The sequence below is a fragment of the Phaenicophaeus curvirostris genome, chromosome 18 (genome assembly GCF_032191515.1).
Source record: "Phaenicophaeus curvirostris isolate KB17595 chromosome 18, BPBGC_Pcur_1.0, whole genome shotgun sequence".
Classification (NCBI taxonomy): Eukaryota; Metazoa; Chordata; class Aves; order Cuculiformes; family Cuculidae; genus Phaenicophaeus; species Phaenicophaeus curvirostris.
This window is the reverse complement of record NC_091409.1, coordinates 10140994-10166792: the sequence shown is the minus strand read 5'-3', so window position 1 is coordinate 10166792 and position 25799 is coordinate 10140994. Positions and strand designations below refer to the sequence as shown.

At 49.4% G+C, this 25799-nt stretch overlaps 3 protein-coding genes across 7 annotated transcripts in view; 1 reads left to right on the top strand and 2 right to left on the bottom strand.

The window, feature by feature from the left end:
- STK4 (serine/threonine kinase 4) overlaps positions 1–7166 on the bottom strand; it is a 46208-nt gene extending 39042 nt beyond the window's left edge. For all 3 annotated transcript variants that reach the window (XM_069871629.1, XM_069871630.1, XM_069871631.1), the window contains exons 1-6: positions 7040–7166; positions 4546–4626; positions 3602–3730; positions 1282–1396; positions 582–746; positions 22–189 (exon numbers count right to left, since the gene is read on the bottom strand). In XM_069871629.1, the coding sequence (XP_069727730.1) occupies positions 22–189; positions 582–746; positions 1282–1396; positions 3602–3730; positions 4546–4626; positions 7040–7071 (690 nt within the window). In that variant the 5' untranslated portion in view covers positions 7072–7166. The remainder of the gene's footprint in view (positions 1–21; positions 190–581; positions 747–1281; positions 1397–3601; positions 3731–4545; positions 4627–7039) is intronic.
- A 257-nt stretch (positions 7167–7423) lies between these two features.
- Positions 7424–12245, top strand: TOMM34 (translocase of outer mitochondrial membrane 34). Of its 2 annotated transcripts, none has more exons than XM_069871915.1 (7): positions 7424–7551; positions 8436–8535; positions 8677–8829; positions 9389–9546; positions 9812–9956; positions 10565–10691; positions 11213–12245. In XM_069871915.1, exons 1-7 carry the CDS (start codon positions 7437–7439, stop codon positions 11309–11311), a joined length of 897 nt encoding a protein of 298 aa, XP_069728016.1. In that variant the 5' UTR covers positions 7424–7436; the 3' UTR covers positions 11312–12245. The 2 variants fall into 2 exon arrangements, with proteins under 2 accessions (XP_069728016.1, XP_069728015.1); XM_069871914.1 differs by having other exon boundaries at positions 10550–10691.
- Positions 12246–14720: 2475 nt separating this feature from the next.
- Positions 14721–25673, bottom strand: PABPC1L (poly(A) binding protein cytoplasmic 1 like). Of its 2 annotated transcripts, XM_069872082.1 has the most exons (15): positions 25467–25673; positions 24483–24676; positions 24091–24206; positions 23208–23347; positions 22586–22680; positions 22196–22333; positions 21551–21646; positions 20960–21226; positions 19943–20033; positions 19525–19656; positions 18092–18231; positions 17323–17416; positions 16762–16892; positions 15817–15906; positions 14721–15228 (listed from the first exon to the last, which is right to left on the bottom strand). In XM_069872082.1, exons 1-14 carry the CDS (start codon positions 25657–25659, stop codon positions 15823–15825), a joined length of 1911 nt encoding a protein of 636 aa, XP_069728183.1. In that variant the 5' UTR covers positions 25660–25673; the 3' UTR covers positions 14721–15228; positions 15817–15822. The 2 variants fall into 2 exon arrangements, with proteins under 2 accessions (XP_069728183.1, XP_069728182.1); XM_069872081.1 differs by lacking the exons at positions 14721–15228; positions 15817–15906; positions 16762–16892; ... (4 more) ...; positions 20960–21226; positions 22586–22680.
- Between the last annotated feature and the right edge of the window lie 126 nt (positions 25674–25799).

The window sequence follows — 25799 nt, the reverse complement described above, 5'->3', positions numbered from 1 at the left end:
TCGAAAGGCCACAGTCCTTACCCTCATAGGATGAATATCTGCGTACGGTGGTTTGCCTTCAGCCATTTCTATTGCAGTGATTCCCAGAGACCAGATGTCCGCAACACAATTATACCCAATTTCTTGAATCACCTCCGGAGCCATCCAAAACGGGGTGCCTATAACAGTGTTCCGCTTTGCCATGGTGTCCTGAGAAGAGTAGCATAAATATCCACAGAATAGCAATTGTATTAGCCACAAACACTCATCAATTATTATCACTCTCTCTTCCACTTGCACACAGGGACATTATTAGAGTCAGCAAGCCTGGACTATGGAGGGTTGCAAAGAGGAATCGAAATGTGCCTACTGAAGTTACAAATACCCTGAAGAAAAGAGCAAATGCCATTGCAAGCCACTGCTTAGGTACAACGGCTTCCACAGAGCTCTACTCTAATCTGTTGCTGCTTTACCATCTTGTTACATTGATGTGAAATGGTAAAAACCATTTTAGAACAATTTCTCAAAGTCTCCACACGCACATCGTACTCACATGCATGTTAAAAAGATGAAGCATACACAGCCGGCTTGGGTTTACATACCGTAAGTTGTCCTGCCACTCCAAAATCTGCAAGCTTAGCGTGCCCCTCGGTATTTAGCAATATATTTCCAGCTTTGATGTCCCTGTGTATTTTCCTCATAAAATGCAGGTACTCTAGTCCTTTCAGCGTTGATTGTACTATTGTAGCAATTTCCTCCTCTGTGAGCTAAAGAAGAGAAGTGTTACTGCCAACCCATCAGCTGAGATGCAACACTTATTTTAGTCTTTGTTTTCCTGAGATACACTAATTGCCATTTAATTGCCTTCTCTAAATGTTGTCTTACTAATGGGAAGTTAGTTAGCAACTCACAGCATTATGTAGTAGAATTAGATTACAACCAGCACACACATACACATATAGCACACTGCACATACCATTATTCTTTCTCTAAACTAGTAACTCTTATTCTGCAATAACCAAAGTAAGGTGAGGTAAAGTCTGTTGTTCAGCATCAGTCTGGGTCTTCAGGAAAACCAACAAGCCAAAATCTGCTCCCCCAATTACATCATGTGGAAAACTAAACTCAATCAACGTAACCAGCTTTCCGATTTTCAGAGGAACAAAGGACCTGCATCTCAAGTTACGGCCAATGCTTGCGTCAGGCATTGAACACTGAGAATTGTGCCCAAACTACTCCACTTCCCTGAGCTGCTGGACACCCATAATTCCCATTCATACATTCAGAGGAGAAAGGACATACAGTTTTATTTCGTAATCGAATAATATCAGACACCGATCCAGCGCCGCAGTATTCCATGACTATCCACAGGTCTGTGTTTTTAAAATAGCTGCCGTAATACTTCACCACATGAGGACTATGAAATGTGAAAAAAAGAGGAGAAAAGAAAGGGTCAAATGCAGTAACCAGCATAACAGAATAAGCACAACACACTGTGGAGTCATAGAATCATAGAATCTCCAGGTTGGAAAAGACCCACCAGATGATCGAGTCCAACCATTCCCATCAAACACTAAACCATGTCCCTCAGCACCTTGTCCACCCGTCCCTTAAACACCTCCAGGGAAGGTGACTCAACCCCCTCCCTGGGCAGCCCGTTCCAGGGCCCAATGACCCTTTCCATGAAAAACTTTTTCCTAACATTCAGCCTAAACCTCCCCTGGCAGAGCTTTAGGCCATTCCCTCTCATCCTGTCCCCTGTCCCTTGGGAGAAGAGCCCAGCTCCCTCCTCTCCACAACTTCCTTTTAGTATGTTTTAGAAATTCAGATCTGAAATGCCACTGAAACCCTGATCAAAAGTATTCCAAAACAGTCTGTACTTGCACAGGGCTACTGCAGTCCTGCCAAGCTTCTTTCCCACAGCATTGCTCATCTGACCTGGCAGTAAGTCAGTGCAGGGAGCTCCACCGCCTGAAAACAAAGCCTGTAGCAAGAAGGAGTGATTAGCCTTCAATCCAGTTAAGCTCCCTGAACCGGCTTACAACAAGGTCAGCACTGTGGCAAGCAAGAAGGCAGGACAAGGGAACAAGAAACAGACCATGGCAGTTCCCTGGTGAACTTGCTGCAGAGCATTTGCAACCAAATAGAAACATCAAATAAGGCCCAAAGTCTGCTGGACAACAGCTATCGTGCTCGATAAGAGGAGTGTTCTCTCACTACTATATGCACCTGTGTGTTTCTACAATTGTATCCAGAATGGATTTTAGGAATTTGGTAAAACCTAGGACTGTCCCTCAGTCAGTTGTCTGGCTGCCCAAAATGCAAACAACCCAGCGAAGTATATTGACTGGAACGACCATCTGTCGGGAAAAAGAAAAGCAGGGAATTCCCAATTTTGTTGGTACAGCTAAGGAACAAAAGTGCACTTAATCTACTCTTTGTGTAATATTTTCTAATGAAAACCTGTAAAACTAGCAAGTCTGTCACACCATGTCGCGTCCATTAGTGCTTGTGCAGATACTGTGATGCTCCAGTGATTCACTCCCTCTGCTGTTCATAACTGTAAGGTCTCATTTTAGGCCTTACAATGTTGGTATTTAATTTCCTTTAAGAAAGAGACATCTAGCGATGCTTTCCATGTTACACAGTAAGACTTTTCACAAACATTCTTTTCAAGTTACATTTTGGTCTCCGCCACCAGTCAACATCATTTAAAAGGTAGTGAGAACGAAGTGCAATAAACTAAGTGATTGAGACTGTAGTTTTGTATTGCTAATATAATTTATTTTACAGTTGTCTATGCCTGAAGTCTATCAAATTAGCATTTAAGGTTAAAATAACACCAGAATAAAGCACATTTTAAACTTTCAGCCTAGGACATACTTTGAGAGGAGGCCTTCTACACCCATGAGCTCTTCATTAGCTAAGTTAGACCAACATCTTTTCCCATAAGAAACATGCAAAGACAACCCAGAGAGCCACCCATCAGTCCGCAGAGCTGCCAGATGGTTATTCTGGGGATGCTCAGATCAGCAAATAGCTTGTACCGCATCAGAACCTGCGCAGGCAGAAAGTGGTCAGGAAGGGCAATCCTGCCACCCAAGCAGATAATAGCACATAGATTATGCACATGCAAGAGCAGTCATGCATTAGTGGCTCTCATCCCTGTGCTCCTTAAAAATAATCAACAAAAATCCTCTCCTAACAGCTTTCTATGTCCTTATCACAACTTGCTAAGAAGCTGTGACCCCTTTGGGCATGGGAACTGCTGTTCCAGCACCCAATCAAGTTACCACTGTTCAACACGCGATGGTGCATGGGGAGAACCGCAGCAACCACGCACAAGCTTGGCGCTCTGCTGGCAGCAAGTGCAAGGTTATTCGAACTTCGCTTAATGCTGCCTTGGTGCAAGCTACGCTTTTGTTGACTTACCTTTGCTTGGATTAACACTACCCAAATGGTCACTTAACATGACTCAGTTGGTACGAGGTAACTTGATCGTAAAAGTCCAGCCTTTTAAAAAACATTTAAGGTAACATCATGGCTTTTATTTGATTAAATGCCAGATCATAGACAATACTTTACTTTGCATAATGATAATGGGTTTGCAGTATGCATTTACCTGTCACATTGCTGCATTATGGATATTTCCTTTATAATCTCTTGCAGGTCGGATTCCACAGGAACTTGTTTAATGGCAACGACTTGACCCGTTTCTTTATGAATAGCTTTGAACACACTGCCATAGGAGCTATAAAACGAAATATTAAACACTGAATAAAGTAACATTTTAAAAATGCAAACGTTATGTTTTTGCTTTTTTCTAAGTGCAGCCATCAAGTAAAAAAATCAACCATCCTTCTGCTAAAAAGATTTTGTATTTTAATGTAATTAATCAGTCCACTAACATCTAAACACAACAATATAACAATACAAATAGGTCACAGCAAACTGAGAGCAAATGACCACTACACCACCTGTAGCTTTGGAATGGCCTTGTACACACATCCAACAAATGCAATTCTCTCTTCTTCCAGCATGCAGTACCAGCTGAACGTCAGTAAGAACTGCAGCTCAGGGCAGAGAGGTTTGCTTGTTCTTGTCAGATATAAGCCTATTTCCAGCTTCTTCACTTACAGCAGCCAGGCAGGTTTACAAATCAGTTTTTTCACATGAAGTGCTTAAGATAGCAAATACATTGCTCGCTGAGCATTCCCATGCTGCTCTGCCTTTCTGAGTGGCACAACGCCACAGGAGTTCATTTCTGCAAGAGGCAGCAGGGATGAACTACAAACCCTCTCAAGCTTCCACAGAGCCCTATCAACTCCAGACTGGCATTTTTCAACAGCCTGCTGCTGAGTTGTAAGCTACCATTTAGATTAAGATATCATACTCTAGGAAAAATTCTTTATTCTGTTCCTAACCAAACACTGTTGCCTATCAGTACATGGCTTTGCAGTAACAGGATTGTGACAAAAGTGAAAAATCAGAGTCCACTGAGCACATGCCCATTACACAGATGTGTTCTTGGAGACGTACACAGGGACATTGTGAGAGAACACATACCCTTCTCCGAGCTTCTCTAGTACATCAAATACTTCTTCAGGCTGTTTGGTTAAACTGTCTTCATCCAACTTCTTCAGCTGCCTGCACATGTAAGAACAGACAAATGATTACATCCAATTTTACGGCAGTCTGGTCTTCGTGGGAACAGAATGAATAGCACCACTTAAACATATGTGAGACTTGGCATGAAGTAAACTGATTGTGAAGTCAGTTTATTTCACCTGATATGAGGCTGAATACTATTATTATCCAATAGCAAAAGAGGACTGGTGATTCCAGAGAACAGAATTTGAGCAGGTACATGAATCTACAGTTCCTCTTGGTGGAAACACAACTCTGGATCTACACATTGGTGGTCAAAGCACAGCACCGCAGAGCCTTGAAGCTATTGAACATACCTACTAAATTACAATATCTTGTATGGAAGGATATGTACCAAGACCATGCATAGGGGAAAATCATCTTCCTGATGCCTTAGAGTACACATGGAATACGTTTTTGGGGAGGAATGAGGCAATACTGATCTCATCTGTACATTTTTAACATCAGAACTTAACTTTGTGGGCCTGGACATGGACTATGAAAAGTCTATCCGGGATAAAAAAATAAAAGGAAACTGATATCTGAGTCTTCCAGGATCTCAATACATCCCTCTTAAATGCACAGCTAGTAAGAGTCAGCTGAAACACTTCCAAGGGAAAAAATCCATGCTAGGTATTGTGATCTTTCACTTAACCCCCCACCTCAGCCCTGTGCAACTTTCAGGGAGACTCCATACACAAAAAACCAAGATCAATCACATTTGTTTCAGTCCACCTCTACGACACCAGGAGCTGTTCACCAAGAAACCTCCCAGAACAGCTAAGGACTACATGAAAAAAAAAAAAGTGCTGAAAACAAAGAATTTCCCTGTGGAACAAACAGTTTCCAGTAGCCCACAAACAATCGCTCTTTCATTTTCAGATGAACTAAAAAAAAAAATAAAAAATTAAAATCTCAAGACAATAACACAAAAAACACCAAACAAAAAAAACTCCAAACTCCCCAAACCAGCTCAAGCAAGTTTTTGAAACACAGGAACTTGTTAATCTTGGGAGTTTTCAGAACTTACTGATCTCCCAACCAGCAACTGTTTAAAATGAAACATGAGTGGTCGCCTGCAACTGCAAATCACTACTGAAAGCTCTTGCTGCTGCTGTTAAAGACCACGGCTCCAGCCACAGGCATGCTAACTTCTATACTAAAAATATATACATATATTTTTTTCTTCCCAGTTTCTTCAGAAACAGAATGAGAAACCACTCATGATCCCTGGATATTATGTTTATGCACAAAAGCTGTACAAGAGAAGCAGTTCACGCATGGAGCACATACAATGGCTTCCTGAAGCAGAGGAAAGATCATCAAGAAGCAGACTCAGGAAGTGGTGAAATACTGAAAGCAGCCACAGGCTTCTCTGCGGAGATAAGCATTAACCAACAACACATCACTCGTCCTTGTGAGCACGGGGAGAAGGGAGGTGTGGGAAGAGGAGAAAAGGGAGAAAATACATTATCAGTGACACACAAGCTGCCGTTTCCAAGGGGCTCAAAAGTAGTAATGCAAGCGGCAGATCTTTTTTGCTGAAATTAAGAAGGGGACTAATGAAAAAAAACCCAAAAAGGCTCTTTGCATACTCAAACAAAATAACTGCAGAAGTACCGAACTACCACACTTGTATCCGATCCCCTCGCAGCCTAGGAGCACAATTACATAATTTTAGGCTGAAAATTAGGAAAAAGCTTTTCACAGAAAGAGTCATCGGGCACTGGCAGAGGCTGCCCAGGGAGGTGGTTGAGTCACCTTCCCTGGAGGGGTTTAAGGGACGGGTGGACGAGGTGCTAAGGGGGATAGTTTAGTATTTGATGGGAATGGTTGGACTCGATGATCTGGTGGGTCTCTTCCAACCTGGTAGTTCTATGATTCTACTTCTCCCCACGCCATTCTGCCGGTGCACTGACTGCTGCCACCGACAGCGGCAGCTGCTGCACGGTGTGTTTAAACAGCACGGACAGATCAGCGCAAACCGGGCTCCCCTAAGCCGCTATCCCGACCCCCCCGGGGAACCACTTTCCGGTCCAACTCCGCCACAAGCGGCCACAGAACAAACCGAGCTTCCCGTGAGCGGAGGGCGCCGGTTTGCTCCTGGGACACAGAAGACAGGAACCGGCGGAGGAACCGTCGCGGACCGGAGCCGCAGGCAGCGCTCGCCGGGCTCAGCCCCCACACCGCAGAGCTGCCCTCGGGCCTAGGGGAGCCGCAGGCAGCGCTCGCCGGGGTCAGCCCCCACACCGCAGAGCTGCCCTCGGGCCTGGGGGAGCCGCGCTCGCCCCTCGCCGGCGGAAACGGCCCGGGGAGGCGGCGGGACAGGACCCAGCGCGGCCGCTGCCCCGCTCCCGCCGGCGCCCCTCGAACTCGGAGAGCCTCCGGGGATCCCGCCACCCTCGTGTCTCACCGGCGCGGGTTCCGCAGCTGCACCGCCTCCATGGCGGCGCTCGGGTGGGCCGGCGGGTCGCTCCCGTCCCTCACTCCTCCATGGCAGCTCGCCGCGCCGCCACTTCCGCCCGCCGCCGGAAGCCGGCGCCGAGCGCGCGCACGGGGGGGCGTGGCCAGAGCAGCCCCGCCCAGCATGGAGGGGGCGTGGTTGCTTAGTCCCGCCCCGACATGAGGCGCGTGGTAGGAGCAGCCTCGTGGGGGCGTGGTCAGAGCGGGTCAGTCCAATAGGAAGCGTGGGCTTGAAACCCCGCCCACCCATGGGGGCGTGGTCTGATCGCTCCCCTCCAAGGGGCGTGGCCATGGCCGCCCCGCCCGCCGGGGGCGCGGTGTCCGGTCTCCGGTCCCGGTGCGGCGCGATGGCGGCATCGCCCGGGGCCCTTCGTCAGGCCGGCAACGAGGAGTTCCGCCGCGGGCAGTACGGGCCGGCAGCCGCGCTCTACACCCGAGCCCTGGAGCTGCTGGAGACCGCAGGTACGGCACGGGATGGGGTACGGTACGGTACAGAATGATAGAGTCACTAGGTTGGAAAAGACCCACCGGATCATCGAGTCCAACCATTCCCATCAAACACTAAACCATGTCCCTCAGCACCTCGTCCACCCGTCCCTTAAACCCCTCCAGGGAAGGTGACTCAACCGTCTCCCTGGGCAGCCTCTGCCAGTGCCCAGTGACCCTTTCTGTGAAAAATTTTTTTCCTAATATCCAGCCTGAACCTCCCCTGGTGGAGCTTGAGGCCATTCCCTCTCGTCCTGTCCCCTGTCACTTGGGAGAAGAGCCCAGCTCCCTCCTCTCCACAACCTCCTTTCAGGTAGTTGGAGAGAGCAATGAGGTCTCCCCTCAGCCTCCTCTTCTCCAGGCTAAACACCCCCAGCTCTCTCAGCCGTTCCTCATAAGGCCTGTTCTCCAGCCCCTTCACCAGCTTTGTTGCTCTTCTCTGGACTCGCTCCAGAGCCTCAACATCCTTCTTGTGGTGAGGGGCCCAGAACTGAACACAGGATTCGAGGAGCGGTCTCACCAGTGCCGAGTACAGAGGGAGAAGAACCTCCCTGGACCTGCTGGTCACGCCGTTTCTGATCCAAGCCAAGATGCCCTTGGCCTTCTTGGCCACCTGGGCCACTGCTGGCTCATGTTCAGTTGCTGTCAACCAACACCCCCAGGTCCTGCTATGGGCAGCTTTCCAGCCAGACTTCTCCTAGTCTGTAGCTGCACAGGGTTGTTGTGCCCCAAAATGTGGCATGGTTTGGTACAGGATGGCACAGTACAGTACAGTATGGTACAGCACAGCACGGTATGGTGCGGTGCAGGAGGTGGGTAGCCTCGGTCTGACTGCCTCTTCCCTTTTTGTCCCGGTGCAGGGGAGGCCACCGCCGAGGAGCGCAGCGTGCTGCTGGCCAATCGCGCCGCCTGCCACCTCAAGGATGGCGCCTGCAGCCTCTGTGTCGATGACTGCAGCCGGTGAGCGGTGCTGGGGGGCTCCATCACCCCCATTAGGTTGGGGCGAGGGTCACGGCAGGACTGGTGTCAGGCCCGGAGCGATGCCGCCTGCCCCCGTCTCACCGCAGGCTGACTCCCAGTCGCTCTCTCCCTGTGCCACAGCGCCTTGGAGCTGGTGCCCTTTGGGATGAAGCCCCTCCTCCGGCGTGCTGCTGCCTATGAGGCTCTGGAGAGGTACCCGCTGGCCTACGTGGACTACAAGACGGTGCTGCAGGTGGACTGCACCGTACAGGCGGCACATGACGGTGTCAACAGGTAAGAGTCACCCCAAAAGGCTGGGAACGCAGCTCTGGGTGCAGCAGCTGAGGGCTTGGGTGCTTTGTGCCAGGCACAGGCCCAGGCGTGCTCCCTTGGGCTGCCAGCACCCTCAGCTCCTAGCGAGATGCTGGGAATGAATTCCCTGGACTCCTTCTGCTTTGCTCAGTGTCTGTTCTCAAACAAATACTAATCCACAGGCTGCAGGGCCTTGTCCGCCCTGTGCTGATTCGGTTTGCAACCTGCCACAGTCCTTTTCTCCTCCTGGAGCTGTCTGTTTCCCTTCATCGCTTGCCTGGCTGAGGAGTGAGGAGCAACCTCTCGCTCAGCTGAGCACCGACAATTCCAGCCCTCGTCCTGTGATATTTTTAGCCCTGCTGACAAGAAGATCCTTTCATTAATGTCCTGTCTGCAGACAGAATTTAGTTCAGACGCATATAAAGGCGTTAGTGGGGAGATGCTGTCCTTGATGCGTGAGCCGGGTTAAAAAGTGACCACTCTGGCTCTGGCATGATCCAGCTAGCCAAGAGGCGGGGTGACTGCCAGCTGTCTCTTCCAGGATGACTAAAGCTCTGCTGGAGAAGGATGGTGTGAACTGGCGCCAGAAGCTCCCACCAATCCCCACGGTCCCTGTTTCTGCCCAGACAAGGTGGAGCATTCCCTCTGCCGGAGCCCCCCGGGCAAACACTCCTGTAATGGCACCACCAGGAGGATCAGGTGAGAGCTTGCTCGTGGGCTGGGCAGAGTCCTGTAGCTCAGAAAGGCGATGAACAAGGCAGCTGCTGTGCCTGCTTGGCATGTCTGCAGCTCGGGCAGAGGTCTGGAGAAGCCTGGGCCTGGTTCTGCCACAGCCTCTTTGGTTGATTCTGGATTCTTTGATGTCTTTGTGTCTCGACGCTGGTATGGGGATATTTGCTTTGTGAGAGGCTGTGCAAATCTTGTCAGTTTTATAGCGTTCTCTGTTCTTTGCTGCCGTTTCCAGACCAGACTGCTGCTGACACGGAGAGAGCTCGAACTCTGAAGGAAGAAGGAAATGAACTTGTAAAGAAAGGAAACCATAAAAAAGCAGTTGAGAAGTACAGCGAGAGCTTAAAGCTCAACCAGGAATGTGCGACTTACACCAACAGGTACTACTCAGCTTTTTGCCCAGGTACTTCTTTGCCCTTTCTAAAAGCCACCCTTGCACTCCTGACAGAGCTGTCTGGCGTTTGCTCCCCAAAAAATGAACCTGTAGTTTGTAAAATGTTCTTTGATCAAGTACAGCAAAAACTCTTGCGGACGCTCAGCTGAGGCTGCTAAGGGTTTTCTCCCTTTAGTGCTTGTCTGCCAGGATTGTGGTGTTTTGAGTAGTGTCCACTGCCCCATGAACCACAACTGGCAGACTGCTGTGCTTAAATACTCAGACTTACTTCTAAAGCAACTATAGCAAGCAGAGCATATTCTGGACTGGTACAGCTAGGAACCTGCATCCTTGAAGTGCAGGTTTTTAGCTTCAGAGCAGGTTGCTCTAAAAATCCTCTTTATTTGTCAGTCTGAAAAACTGTTTCCTTTTTTTCCCCTTATAACTGAAACAAGTTTGAGCTCCAGAAGTAAGATCACATAGCATACGAGGAGCAAGACTGGTTGTGTAGTCCAGCTTTGTGCTGTGCAAGGACTAGCTGAGATCTGCAGTGGGTGTTGCAGCAGTAGATGCTGCTTTTAGCTAAAGGTCTCTCACCAGGTGTTTGTGTTGCAGAGCTCTCTGTTACCTGGCTCTGAAGAAATACAAGGAAGCAGTACAGGACTGCACCGAAGCTCTGAGGTTAGATCCTAAAAACGTTAAGGCACTCTACAGACGTGCTCAAGCACTTAAAGAACTGAAGGTAAGTCAGGAGGTTTTGAATAGTTGTAGGCTAGAACTTGAAGTCTGTTCATGCATGATCGGGGTGAAAGATGCCCTTTAGAATGTTCTTCTTTCTAGACAACATCTGCCATCAGATAGCTGAGATCTGTATGGGCCGAGGGGGAATTTTTCTTTCACATCACTGCTTGCTGTTTGGATCTCGTGAGTTTCTCAGCACTAGGTTCTGTTTCTAGAGATGCTCAAAGCAGCTACATGGTGTGTTGAGCTTTATCCTTTTGTGTCAGGTGAGAGATTCTGTAGGCAGTACTGGATGACTTAGCGCATTGGTGTTGGACTCAGAATCCACTCGAGTGATGAAATTGTCTTCTCAGCCCTACTTTAAGCATGTTTTAGAACAGCTACATCAATGCCAGTGCTTAAGCAAAGAGAGAGAGGGAGTCACAAGCTTTGTTGTGTTCCTTTGCCTCTGTTGCTGGGTAGTAATTCTACAGTCTCAGACTGCAGTATTAATGTACTAACACTAAAAAGATATTCTTCTAGGATTACAAATCAAGTATTGCTGATATCAAGACCTTGTTGAAAACTGAACCAAAGAACACAGCTGCACTGAGATTACTGCAAGAACTGAACAGAGCCTAGGGTAACCAAGCAACAAGGAAAGCTTTTTCCCTTCTGACACTGTTACAGGGACCAGTCTTAATGCAAGAGTGGTATTGAAATCTATCTTCCACTGCTGCTAAGATGTAAGAGGTTATATGCCAGCACAATGAATGTTAAGACACACAATCTGTATCAAACTCTTATTATCTGGCTCTTAAGATCATTCAAAGTTTTAATGCCCCTCCCCGAGAGGCATATAGGTAAACTTCCCTGGCTGAAGTCAACTTGCCTGTTACTATTGGCCTCAGGGACTCTTTCCACATTGGTTTCACTTTCTGAAGAGCTACAGAGATGTTTTTTTTTAATTCAAGTGACTGTTTTGCTGCATTTGTGCTGCTATTACTTAACTAAGGTTGCTGCAGGAACTGCTGCAGTTGCCCTGGCACCACATACCCTTCTTGTAACAGAGGCAGTTGCTTGCACAGGGCCCAACTTCTTCCCTCTTCCCCTGCATCCCTGCTGCCCCTTAGCTGAGTTTCTGCTCATTAGTGGGACTGGGCAGATGTTTGCAGTAACAGCTTTCTTTTATTTTTACTTATTCTGCACATTTAAGAAAACAGCAGCAAGTTAAGCCTGCCTTGTAACACTGTGCACTTCTTTCAGATTCTGGGTGCTGGGGAATTTTACATTTGTTTGTGTTGGGGGGGTTGTTTGTTTTGGTTTTTTTTTAAACCACTTTAGCTCCTCTGTGCCTTTTGGAGCAGTCGCTGCAGGGTGTGTGTTACTGGGAGGAGGGTATTCAGTAACATCCTAGCTGAGGTCTGGCTTACTACTTCAATGCATGTTTATACTTTTCAATCTCGTTTTTGTCTGGTATCTATGGCACTGATTTAAAAGGGAGATAGAGATATTTGGAGTTATTCTTGAAGTGTTAAAAATGGTTCTCATTAAAGCCATGTTTATTTTCACTTTAGAGCTGTGTGTTTTTCTGTGATGGATGATGTAAGGGAACTAGAACACTTTAACCACTCTACTTCATAGTGTCCCCTCTCTGTGTCAGAGGACATCAAGCACTGCTGTACAAAGCCTTGCTTTGGAAGCCAGTGGTCAGGTAGTGACGATACATCAGGGTCTCTAAGCATTGCTCCACCCTTGCATGCTGCACATGGGTGGAGTGCTTTCAGTAGTGAGTCAAAATGCTGGATGACACTATACCTGAGCCAATTTCCAATACAGAAGAGGAAGCAGAAGCTGGCTTATAAGTCAGGGTTCAAATTCCATCCCCCTTACTTCCCCCAACAGTCAGTGTTTCAAGTGGGTACCTGACTGAAATGAATTTAGAAAGCAGACAATCCCTCTAATGCTGTTGAAGACAAAGACTTCCTCTCTTAGGCTGACACTAAGTAGTTTTTTGTAGGTCCCGGGGCTGTACTTCATCAGCTGTAATGGGTCAGGCCTTGAAACAATAACTCCCTGAGGGGCATGAATTCCTCCATTCATTCCACTCCCACTTTTAATCACTGCAGCTCCATTGATCCTGTGGCTGGTCCTGCCTGAGCTCTTGGCAAACAAGTGTGATGGATTTGAGGGTGGGGAAGCACAGGCCAGCAGTAAACAGATAAGCAGAGAAAGGTCACAGAATACAAGAGGAAGACTGGCTTCGCTTAAAAGGATAGCTCTTAATTAAGAGCCCTGCTGCTATGTGGAGTGGCAGGTACCTGCACTATTCATCTACAATTCCTTTCAACACCTCTAAGCAGCAGCACCACCTCCTTCCCCTCTCAGCAACAGCAATTCATTTTTATATCTTACCTCTTAAGACTTTTCCCAGCAAAGCCACCAGGCAGACAGAGATCAAGCACAGCAACAAGACATTCCCTCAAGCCTGGGGTCACTTCTGTCCTGTCTCCCCTTCTGTTCCAGCAATGGTGCTGCTGGCCATGCAGAACACTTTCCAGGCATGCAAACGTCATGCTGTCCACATGGGCAGCTGGAAAGTGCTTGTCAGAGGCTCATCTTCATCCACCCCTTTCAAAAGCCACAGCAACTATTCTAGAGACTCCAGTTCCACATTTGCATGTAACCCTAGACTTCCCTGAGGGGTTCAGCTGGGGAGCTACTCTGAAAACTGTCCAGGATCATCCAGCATACTTGGGGATGCGAGCTCCAAATTCACCTTTTCTGACAAAGGTTTTGAAGACCCTGGTCTTGGTTCACGTAGTTCCTTTGGCTTTGCTGATGTCCCTGTGGTCCTTAGCCCCACTCTGAATCCCCCCTAGATTTGCAGGTGCCTTCTCAAGCCAAGATATCTGGCATTGTAGGTGGTGTCACAGGCACATCCAAACTTGCATGTTAACCTGAGAAAAGGTTACAGACAAGCTACCCAACAGCAGAATGAAGTTTACCTGGACAGTTCTGTTCCAGCATCTTATACACATAACACTCACGTAAGTATGCATTTTTCCTCTAGAGACAAAGCATAAAACACTTTGGAAGAAACAGCAACTTAAAAGAAGGTCCTGTATGTTAACTGGATTAAAGTCCTTTATAAGCATTTCACTTAAATAGTGCACTGTTCAGGCTGAGGCATCCACTATGAGGAAAAGAGGTCAGGGGAAGAACTGCCAAAAAAAATAAGTGAGAAAAAGGAATTATGCAAAGCACCAGGGAAGAGTCCCAGCCGAGCAGAGCAGACACTGCTCAGGGGCAAATGTGTAAGCAATTCTATTAAAATGCTGGAAGGAAAACAAGACGTAGGAGGGATGACTCAGCAGCAAAAGTATGATTCAGCACAGAAGGAAGATTGAGACAGCAATGCCAGCACACAAGTTAGAGGGAAAGAAGGTAGGTGGTGCTGCTGGAAGGTCGGGTCAGCTCGAGGACATAGTCAAGCAAGGTCAATACAGGCCCGTCTCAAGTACCGAGGAGCCTCTAGGGACTGAAATTCCTTTCCTAAATAGGAAGAGCAGAGCATTGAGACCACGGTGACTACAACAGGACACAGTAATAAGGGGTCTCAGCTACTCCTGTGAGCAAGGAGTGTCCCAGTAGGACACAATACAGTTATGAAGGTTTTCAAGCCCACCAGTGACTCTTTGAAGCCACTGGTCGAGAACACATATCAGAGAAGCAGCTTTTCATTTAAAGCTACTCCACAATACCTCAAAAGCTGGGTCTTACCTACCACAGACACACACAGTGTGGTGACCAGCAGAATACACTCAGCACTACTACTCCTGCAGGCATACAAAATCCATTACAAAAGGAGAATCGCAGGAAGATGATGACTTTTCTAAAGGAAGTTAAAACTGGCTAGCTAGGAAGGATAAAATTCAGGTAAGTGGTGTGAAATTTGCATAAAGCCATCGTTGTGACTTGGAAAGCATCCAGAGAACTTGTTTGTTGGCAATTTGTTCATTTGATCCTGTATGTTCCATCCTGCCCCTGAGCCAGCACTCACAACTGCCACCCTGCCAGCACCACAAGCTGCAAACATCAGTTGCAGCAGCCCAACCCAAGTCCATCCCTCCACTTTTACAAAACATAAAATGTATTTATTACCTTTCTGCAAATGGAACTAGCCCATGCCTTGAGGGTGGAAGCATCAGTTCTTTATTAGTGTCAGCTACAGGAACAAATAAAACTACAGAACCCAATAAATTCACTAAAAATGACGATTCATCAACACTTGTCATTTCCTGGGCTACTAAGCCCAACTGGGTTCCACACTACATTTCACAAGATGCTTTCAGTGGTGAGAAGAGAATTAACGTGGGGAGTTTCACAGGTGCAGGAGGAAGCAATTCTGCAAGGTTTACAATAGACAAAAAAACTAAGATGGGGCAATGAAGACAAGCAAAGGTCACTGTATGGGCACAATTCCAAGAGCACGGTGGGCACAGTTGCTGCTGTTCTTCAAAGGCAGTGTTCTCAGGGCTTGCTCTCGGTCCAGAAGTCTACAAGAAACGGAGAACCCACATATGCAATTTTCACCTGCTAAAGGAAGAATTTCATCCAGACAAGATGAAATTCACCAAGAGTTAGATTAACAGTTTCCTTGAGATCACAAGCCAAGAAAATACTATCTTCAAAGAGGTAGGTGAGAGTGTGCATTGCTCGTTAATGGGTTTGTCCCAGCATCAGCAGCAGGGCCAGCTCTCCTGATCAAGCCCACACAGCACCACTAACATTCCATAGGGGATCTACTGATAAGGTTCTGCAAAACACAGTCCCAGCAAAGACTGTGCTGGTGCCCTCTAGACCTACAGAAAAGCAAGGTCCTTTCCTATCTTCCTTTCCAATTGCAGAGTCATCTAATTTCCCTTATCAACAAATTAAAAACCCCACATAATCATACTGCAGAGACATAGTTCTAAGTCTGGAAAAGGGCAGAAGCAATTTAAGAAATGGAATATTGCAAAGACATTTACATTGCTCAAGTCTTACTTGGACAAGAAACCAAATCCCCAGTTTCAGAGTCAGGAACCAGCAATATTGAGTGTACCACACACATATCGACACCTGCAGCAGCTCTGCACACCTACCCAGGCTCACTGCAGGAACGCTGCAACGCTGCTCTTGTGCGACGTCTCGGTAGCCTGGTGTGCTTGAAGAACAGCAACCGCTTCCTCGATCTTACAAAAGAGAGCAGAAAGTGGGGGAGAAGTTGAGTTGCTTCAACATAGGAGCACACTGCACAAGAAACACAATATTCCAGATCCCAATCTGGCCTTGGCACAAACCCACTTCCAAGAGGTAGAGGAATTAAATAATAATAATTGGTGTGCTAATAATAAAAAGTGTGCTTTTACACATCCAACTGTGCTGCTTTTGCAGGACACTGATCAGCACACAGACCTCTTCTGTCTCTTCCCTACAGAGATGCTGGGGCACTGCTCCTTTTCTATAGGAGTCTGAACTTATTAGAGAGAAATCAAGCTGCTCTGCTGGGTGGTGTCAGGCAGCTCCACCTACAGAGCCCAGGCTCCTTCAAAAAAAAAAATGTCAGCGAAAGGGTAAGAGTAAATCCTGCCTCCACAGAGCAACAAGGAGATGCAGTCAACTCACTGTTTTGATGACAACCAAGTTAAATATTCACCAGGATTAAAAAGGAAACAGAAAAAATGCTGCCAAGAGATAGCATTTATCTGGTTTCTTTTCTCAGGAAAGAATATTTCCCCCATGTCTTTCTGAGGAGTGACACACAGCCTGCTTCTCCCTTCTCACTTCCCAGCCACCTCCAAACCACCTCAGAGCTTGGCCCATGCTCTCAGGCTTCTGCTGAAGACAGGCAAGTGTTGGGACACTGGGTATGGCACCATCAACCCAGGCCTCTTTCTGCTCATTTTTCACTTTAAAATAAGGCAGCTACTTGCTCTTCCCGTGGCTATCGGTGTGCTTGGCCTGTCTTCTGGGCCATGATGGCTTTCCCTTGCAGCAGCAGATAGCCCTGTGGCATGTCATTTATTTGTGCACCAGGCGCCTTCTACCTTAGAGTGCAGGGAATCAGGGGACTCCAGAAGCAACAGCAGCTCCGAGTTGTCTATCTCCAGCAGCATTCCAGTGATCTTGCCGGCCAGTGAGGGATGCATCGCGTGGATCAGGGGGTAGAGGCGCTCACCTGCTCCAAACATGAGGGAGTACATCACCACTACGCAAGACCTCCAGCATTTTCAAAGTCAATGCAAGCCCCTCTTCCCCTCCCAGCTGTTCATAGCACCCAAGAGCAGTGATGTAGGATGGCTCAGAGTTCAGGGGAACAGCAAACACACTGATGCAGTGTGGTAGCACAGGCAGGATGGAGCTCCGCCTCTCCTGCAGAACTTCTCCAGATGCTGACAGTGCCAAGCAGCTAATACTGACATGGGGGTTTTGCTACCTCCACATCCTTCCAACACAGCTCCAATTTTTTTTTAAAGTTGCACAATATCAGAGCCATCTCACAAATACTCACAGCTTCTCCTAGCAGTTAAGTTTTCCCCAGTGCACGCAAGTCCACACACACAGCCCCACAGCAGAACCTACACTAGCAGAGCAGCTGCGACACCCACCTATCATTTGCTTCTGCTCCTGAGGAGGGGCTGCTGCAAGCATGGATGCAGTCAGCGGCTCCTGGCCCTGGATGTGCACGGCAGGTTCTCCCACCTGGAGAAAGAAAAAAAAAAAAACCAAAACAGAGGAGGAGTAATCAAAGGCTGGAAGTGATGTATAAGTTACTTGGCTTGGGGGAATCATAGAATCACCAAGTTAGAAGAGACCCATTGGATCATTGAGTCCAACCATTCCTATCAAACACTAAACCATGTCCCTCAGCACCTCGTCCACCCGTCCCTTAAATCCCTCTAGGGAAGGTGACTCAACCCCCTCCCTGGGCAGCCTGTTCCAGCGCCCAGTGACCCTTTATGTGAAAATTTTTTTCCTTATGTCCAGCCTAAACCTCCCCTGGTGGAGCTTGAGGCTGGTCTGAACACAGCAGGGCATTTCATCCTTCTGAGATGCTGATGGAGATACTAGCACTGCCTGTTTGGATCCAAATGCCAGATTCCAGGAAAGCCAGAGTTAGGTGTCACAGCTGTGTGGCTTCTGGATCCGTAGCCCCAGTTACCTCAGCAGCTGCTAAGAAATAGTTGATAGCTGATAGGAATGGCTGGACTCAACGATCCAGTGGGTCTTTTCCAACCTGGCGATTCTATGAAAGTTCCCCATAGCACTTGTCATAAACGGAGCCACAGGGCTGCTTGGGGCCAGTGGCCGTGTTAACCCCGGACTGATGCAGGTCGCGGTGGCCACACTGACGCTGGGACCCTGCGGAGCAGTTACCTGTGGAGCCACCATGGGTGGCATGTGTGCCATCGGCTGGATGTTCCTGACAGCTGAGGAGTACTTGTACTGTGGGGGACCTCGCGGCAGGGTGGGCGAGGAGGGCACCCGAGCGCTGACCGTCTGCGTCCCGATGTTGGCTGCGATAGGAATGGGAACATTTGTAAGGAGGAGCCTTTTGAACACAGGCAAGGCTGAAGCCACAAAGGGCTGAAAAATTCCCCCACGGGCTCAAAGCAGCCCCCAATCAAAGGAAGCTTCCCTGGGACACTACCAGCCTGCTTACTGGGCTAGGGTTGTCTGATTTTGTGCAGGGGACTGGAGAGCTGGCAAAGGAACCTACGCCTCATCGTCTCTCCTCCAGAAATGCCTGTCTGCATAGCAGACGGAGAACAGGTGCAGCACTGGGGAGAGTGGGTTGTGAGAAAAGAAAAAAGACCTTGGCACACCCTGGCTCCCCTCCTACAGGAGGCAAAGGCAGAGGAATGAGAGGACAGGACAAACAGAGAGGACAAGCCAGAGAGAGCTCTCCTGCTCACTTCAGCAGTAAGACACTCAATGCCAGAGACCACTTTCAGCTAAATAGCATGAAGCCGTGGGGTTGTAGGTAGACGCTGCCCCATCAGACGATCACACGTTTTGGGAGACCTCAGACCTTCACCCGCTCTCAACAGAAGGGTAACTTCCACCTTGTGCTGCTCCTGCCTCTCCTCAAAGCCCATCCCTGGAGGAGCCTCAAAGGGGGCTACACTGTGAGCATCCTCTCCCTCCTCACCACCATGAAATGCAGAGAGGTGATGGGCCAGACACTGGGCTGAAGCACTCTCAGGGTGAGGTGTGCTCTGGACACCATTAGCAGGACAGCAGCTTGGTCACCACCCCACCAGAAGCACATCTGTCTCACTGGCAAGGCAGATGGGACACAGGGACAGCCCCAGCACAGCAAGGCACTGAGGGTGCCAGCAAGGTCTGGTTCTCAGGCTGTAGCTCCAGAAGCCTTTAACAGGAGTGTGTTTTGCTGGAGGCTTGGCCTTGGCAGCAGTTCAGCTACAGCTGAGAACCTCTGAGAGGCAGAAGCAGAACCTCTGCTTCTGCCCAACAGGTCCCAGCCTCCACCTTAGTCTGAGCACTAAGCTTAGGGCGCTGTGACTGCATCATCATCATCAACGAATGTATTCAAGGAGCAGTGGCCAACAAGACCAACCTGCACATCAGAAACCTGTCCTGTTAGATGAAATACCACAAGCTTCCTCAAAGTTACATTCTTCTTTACTACAGAAAACACTTCCATCCCATCCAGTCCACGTGGACTCCTCCATGAGCAACCCCACAAACCTGTCCATCTTCAGAGGCAAACCCAAGCTTGCAGCAAGCACCCTTGCTAACATGAGGCCACTATGGTGATGTCCAAGACAAGTCCTGCTCCTACTCACCCACTCTCTGGGCCTGGGGGGGCACGCGGGGCACTTGGGTGGAGGCCTGCCGCATGGTACTGATGTTCGACATCAGCAGGCGTCGGGGCGGTATAGCAGCCCTCAGCATGGGGGTAGCTGCAGGATACGCTGCTGTAAAGATGGAGCACAATTAATGAAGCTTCTTGGTGGCAAAGGCATGGAAGGAAACATGGAGGTGAGCAACTGTGGCTAGAGAAAACTTGGGAGCACCTCACCTCTGTGGTCAACCCCAACATCTCATCCCTGGGTGCTCATCATCGTGACCCCAGCACCAAACCCCAACCCTCTAGGCAACAGCTCCCTGTAGTTACATGCTTCGTGCTGCTTTTGGAGACCCTCAGTCCCTATCAGAGACCAGCTCATGCCAAGAGCCTCAGGGAGGGGCAGACTGACTCACAGGGAGGCCGGGAAGGCTGCGCACTCCAGCGAGTGGCAGGACGGACTGGGACAACTGGGTTGGGGCTGTAGAAGGTAGCTCTGGTTTGTGGCTAGAAAAGGAAAACATGTTATCCAAGGTGACTTGGAAGATGAGACAAATCTAACTCTGGACATCTCGGCAGCTGCTGCATACAGGCAAGTGAGCCAAACCCAGGCTCTGCAGCATGCCAGAGTACTTTCAAGATCGACCTCCAGTCTGCTGCCTGTGCTTCAGGAAGCAGCAACATTTATATCCTCCCCACAAGTTTTTGCACCTCTACAACCCTTCTCCTTCCCCTCCTTTCCTCTGGAGACTTGTTCTCCATGCACACACCCTCCCACCAAACTCCTTGGTTCCCTCCTCTGAGGAGCAGTCAGTGGCTACTTAAATACCCAGCTCAATACCAGTGGCTGGGGAAAATTTGGGAGTGCCTCACCTCTGTGGTCAACCCCAACATCCACACCTGCACCTGACAAGCATTTTCATAGAATCATAGAACCACCAGGTTGGAAAAGACTCACTGGATCATCGAATCCAATCATTCCCATCAATCACTAAACCATGCCCCTCAGCGCCTCATCCACCCATCCCTTAAACACCTCCAGGGAAGGGGACTCAAGCCCCTCCCTGGGCAGCCTGCTCCAGTTCCCAATGACCCTTTCTGTGAAAATTTTTTTCCTAATGTTCAGCCTGAACCTCCCCTGGTGGAGCTTGAGGCCATTCCCTCTCATTCTGTCCCCTGTCACTTACGAGAGGAGCCCAGCTCCCTCCTCTCCACAACTTCCTCTTAGGTAGTTGTAGAGAGCAATAAGGTCTAAATTAGGTCTTTTGGCAAGCCCTGCTGCCTACACAGGAGCCCAGCACTGATCCCATGCCAGTCTGCACTTCGGTCTATGCAAATCAAGACACGATCCTCAGCCCAAATGCCACCCACTTCCTCCAGTCCAGGGCAAAATTGGTGTCCCTGTACAAAGCCACTTGGGAATGGGGACTCACCTGAGGGATAGGGGGTAGGAAGTACCCTGGAGGGGGCTGGAAGGAGCCCAGGAGAGGGCCAGGCAGAGCCCTCATGGTGGCTAATCTCTGCATATACTGGTTGGTGAGGATTGCTTTCCGCTCCTCCTTCCTCTGAGCGAGCGCAACATAAAGAGGCTTCGTGCTGACGATCCGTCCGTTCATTTCTGTGACGGCCTTGGTAGCCTCTTCTGGGGAGGAAAAACATACGAATCCAAATCCTTTGCTGTGACCGCCCTCTGTCATCACCTAAAACAGAATTAGAACAAAACAGCTAAGTCCACAGATCACTGCAGAAGCCACCATGCAGCAGGGGGACACACAGGACCTGTGAGCCACAGGTACCCCATTGGAGCCCCCATGGTCAGGGTGGGACAGATGGGGCTGCCCCCACAGGGCTCCATGGACAGGTTTCTCGGGGAAAGGGAAGGATTTGCTCAGGCAAACTCAGTAGGTTTGAAAAATTAATATGGCAGAGTCTGGGCCAGCTGGAGATCTGCAGCTTGCAATCTTCCAGGAGGCCCGTGCCCCAGTCCGGCCCCAGGATCCCCAGCAACAGCCTCAGTCCCTCACCTTAGCACTGGTGATGGTGCCATAAGGAGAGAACTCCTTCCTCAACTTCTCATCATCTATCCCATCATCCAGATTCTTCACATACAGGTTGACCCCCTGCAAACAGGCAGAAAAAGACCTTGGCCTTCGGGATCCCAAAGTTCGCAGCAGCTTTTCAAGCTGGATGAGCATTTCACCAGTAGTTCAGCTGCACGGTGCGACATCCCATAAACGCATCCTCTCCAGAGCCACCATGGGGGTGGTGACCTGGGGAGGAACCAGGACCACACGTGTGCTTCACTCACTGATGAGATAGCCAAAGTGAAGAGGGCACCCAGGCCATCACTATGAAGCTGTTCCTAGACCTCAGGAAGCCACCTAATTTCCAGACTAACGTTTTAATTTCTGGAAAAGAACAGACCTATTTTTTCACTTGCCAAGACCATCCTGTGTTTAGATCTCTCTCCACTTTCCTGATCTTGCTTCCTAGGACATTATCAGAGAGTGACTGAACCCCTGTGCAGGTCTTTTAATTGCAGAAGCAACCAATCATACTGACGGGCTCTGGAGAGCCCTGCTCTGTCCCCAAGCCAAGGACATCCCTGGCTGCCCTGGGCACACCTCCAGTGTGGACCTGCAGGACAGAGCATCCCACTCTCCCCTTACCTGGTACTTGCTCACTCGTTCCTGCTTGAGCTGCTCAAATTTCCGCTTCAGCTCGCTCTGGCGCTCCAGCCGCTTCTGGGCTCGGCCCACATACACCATCCGCCCGTTGATCTCCTTCCCATTCATGTCGGCCACCGCCTGCAGCAAAGGGAAGGGCTGTAAGTACAGCAAGAAGCCAGTGGCCATGGCTCTACTCTCCATCCACCACACCAGTCCAGCCCCACCATGAGCAGAGAGCTCTGCTCTGCTCCCCTCTGCCAGGTCCTGCCCATCCAGGCACTCCAGCCAGTGCCAGCACACAGGGAAGCATGAAGCTGGGGAGGTTCTCTGCTGAGGAGAGGTGGGAACATTAGCAGGTTACAAGCAGACGGGCAGTGAGGAGCCTCTTGCCTTCTGGGCTTCTTCATGCTTCTCGAAGTTGACAAACCCAAAGCCCTTTGAGCGGCCAGTGCTGTCCATCATGACTTTGACGCTTAGCGTCTTTCCTGCAAGAGGAAATGAAAGTTTCCATCTGAAAAAGGGTGCTTGTTGAAGGAGTGCCGATAGCACGCATCATCGTGCTTGGAAGTCACCTTGTAAGGTAACTGGATGGCCATGGCAGCATAGAAGAGCCAAACACAAGAGGAGAGACAGCCTTTTTTTGCTTTCAATTCACACTCAGCATCTCCTGTTCCCACAGCTCCTATCACCAGGCAGCATGCTGGTTTCAATACAATTTTAAAAGCTAACAAAACAATCCCCTCCACCATTTTTGTTACCCCAAAAAGCAAAAAAACTTTTCTTCAGGAGAACACCTAATACAAGTTCTCCACCACAGCAGAAAGGTACACATAATGTTCTGACAATTAAGTTACTGTGGTTCTTTGGTGAAGTGGTGTTTAAAAACAAGTCAGATCCCATGGAGAGAAGGGGCTCAGTGTCTCAAACAAGCGCTCTCCCCAGCTTTCTTTGCCATTGCCCTGTCTCCAGTTTACCAGACATGAGAATATTCTGCTTCAACAACTCTACTCACCAAACCTGGAGAATATTTCCCGCAGTCTGTTATCATCCATGTCATCCCCAAAGTTTTTGATGTAGACGTTGGTGAACTCCAGTGCCTTAGCCCCAAACTCTGCCTCACGCTCTTTGCGGGATTTGAAATGGCCAACAAACCTGTAGGAAGCAAGAAAAAGGACATGAAAACCTCCACAACCATTGCAGAGATGAGATAGATACAGGCACATCTGTATCAGTACAAGCCAAGAGAAACTCCTCCACCTTAGGCCATGCTTTGTTCCCCCATAAACCCACTCTGTGCTTCACATCCAGCAACTTCGGCATCTCCCACTTGGTTGTTCCCCTACTCAGAACCCACTTGGCACCACTAAAATGGGAATAGAATGCAACTGGGGTGTCACCAACTGACCCCAAAGGATGCCACCAAGTGCCAGCTTTCTTCCTTCAAGGCATCCCCAAGCCTCTTGCAGAGTCACTTGCCTCTGCTGAGGCAGGGATGCAGGTAATTAGGTGATGCAATGCAAACAGAGCTGAAGAACAATAAAACCTCTTCCTGCCCAGGTTGCCTGATGCTGGCAGCAGAGATCAATGACCACCCCACCCCTCCTTTGTGGGCTCTTGTTACACTGACTCAGCAGCAAAACCTAGCTTGGGCTGGACTCCTTCCCCACCATCACTCACAGCTCCAAACCACTATCACACTTCCACCAGCACTGACCAGAAGTGACTCAGAGCCATCATGCCCACAGGGGATGGACATGGATGGGAAGAGAGGAGAAAGAGAGCAGCAGGAGGTAGGAGCAAAGCAGGGCAGAATTTGCTCCCAAACACGCACCAAAGCAAGTGAGGGGCAGAGCCAAGCACAGAGCTGAGGAGATGTTCTCCTCGTTGGTACTTACACCTTCCGGTCATTGAGCAACATCCCATTCATGGTCTCAATAGCCCGAGTTGCTGCCTCATGAGTCTCAAAATGAACAAAGCCATAGCCACGGGATCCATTCTCATCGCAAACCACCTACAAACACAGAGCAAGGAGGGAAAGAGAGACACTGGTTTTCTCTACAGTTAAGTCGCAGAAAACCCACACTAATTTTTCAGGGGCAGGGTGAAAAAGCCCCCATTCCCAGGGGAAACACAGCAGGGCCTTGTGGCTTCAAAGCAGGTGGGAATAGAGGAAACTTTATGGGAAGTTAAACAAGAAAATGAGTTTCAGCTGGCTGGAGCAGGCTGCCAAGAACACAAGGCAGCTCTGCAGCAAGCCCTGTCCTGCAGGGCCCACGGGCACATGTACCTTACATGACAGGATGTTTCCAAAGGCAGAGAACGTGTCGTACAAGGCTTTGTTATCAATGGAGTCATCCAGGTTCTTGATGAAGACGTTTCCAACGCCCGACTTCCTGAGCCCTGGGTCCCGCTGGGACCACATGATGCGGATGGGACGGCCTTTGATCACCTCAAAATTCATGGTGTCCAGGGCTCGCTCAGCTGGCAAAGAAGCAAACACAGAGGGAGAAAGAAGGGTAAGAGACTGATCCCCTTCCATGTCCTACAGCAGCTGAGGTGGGCACAGGAATCGGGGATCCTCTTGGACAGGAGCTCGTTAACCTAAACGAGACAGGCAGCTCAGCGCCAGGCAAGGGGCTGCTCTGCTCTCCTCCCCTCCATCCACACCAATCCTTCCTTTTTTTATGTTTTCTCCCTGCTCCAAAGTGCATCTGACTCCCGTGGGATCGCTGGTTTCACCGCAAGCTCCAGTTTGGCAGATGCCCAACTCGCTTACCCAGTAAGGATTCTGGTCTCCAGGGCAACTAACCCAACACCTTCCCACCACTGCTGCTTCAACATGAAACATCTTTTGGTTACAGCACTGCGCTGCCTGCCAGGAGGGTGGCCTTGCTCACCCACACCACCAGCCAGCTGGCTGCCCTGGGGAAGGGCAGGAGGGGTGTTGGTGCCCTTCTCCATCAGCTCATGGAGGAAGGTGAATCTCACAAGCCCCTTTCCTCCCTTACATGCCCAAAGCCAAGCTGCCACATCCTCTCCCAGTCTCTACGCAGAGATGGGAGTGGGACAGGTCACCTCCTCAGCCACAAAAGGGAGCAAATTGGAATTGGTTAAAACCAAAACCCAACATTAGCAGAACATCACCAAGCTAACAGCTGAGGCATCCACTCAAACAGCTCTCCCCTTTTCCATTGCCTTCCCTTCCTTCTCTTGCACCCCCAAAGCCTCCGTTGGGAGGCAGCTCCTCAGGGCTGTGTTACAGGTCACGTACCATCCACGGGCTGCTGGAAGTTGATGTAGGCGTAGCCCAGCGATCGACGCGTGGCCACGTCTCGACAGACTCGGATGGACATGATGGGCCCAGCAGGCGAGAACTTCTCGTAGAGCATGGCTTCGGTCACATCTGGGTGGAGGTCCCCCACGTAGAGAGAGGCTAAGGGATAGCCAGGGCCGCTGGCGTTCATGGTCAACCACAAAGCTCAGCTGCAGAGGAGAACAGGCCCAAAGCTGCAGGGTGCAGATTCTCTGCTGGTGGCAGAGAACCCCACGCTCAGGCTGGCCCTGGTGCAAGCTTTGCCCTTCCCACCAGCAATAGTAGGACTAG

Excerpts from the sequence above, each read along its gene's own strand:
- TOMM34 (XM_069871914.1), top strand. The coding sequence starts at position 7,437 with ATGGCGGCATCGCCCGGGGCCCTTCGTCAGGCCGGCAACGAGGAGTTC. Across the intron at positions 7,552-8,435 it reads GGAGCTGCTGGAGACCGCAG|GGGAGGCCACCGCCGAGGAG; the intron begins GTACGGCACGGG and ends GTCCCGGTGCAG. Across the intron at positions 8,536-8,676 it reads TGTGTCGATGACTGCAGCCG|CGCCTTGGAGCTGGTGCCCT; the intron begins GTGAGCGGTGCT and ends CCTGTGCCACAG.
- PABPC1L (XM_069872082.1), bottom strand. The coding sequence starts at position 25,659 with ATGAACGCCAGCGGCCCTGGCTATCCCTTAGCCTCTCTCTACGTGGGG. Across the intron at positions 23,348-24,090 it reads TTGCTCAATGACCGGAAGGT|GTTTGTTGGCCATTTCAAAT; the intron begins GTAAGTACCAAC and ends TGCTTCCTACAG. Across the intron at positions 16,893-17,322 it reads GGAGCAGAAGCAAATGATAG|GTGAGCGCCTCTACCCCCTG; the intron begins GTGGGTGTCGCA and ends TGTTTGGAGCAG.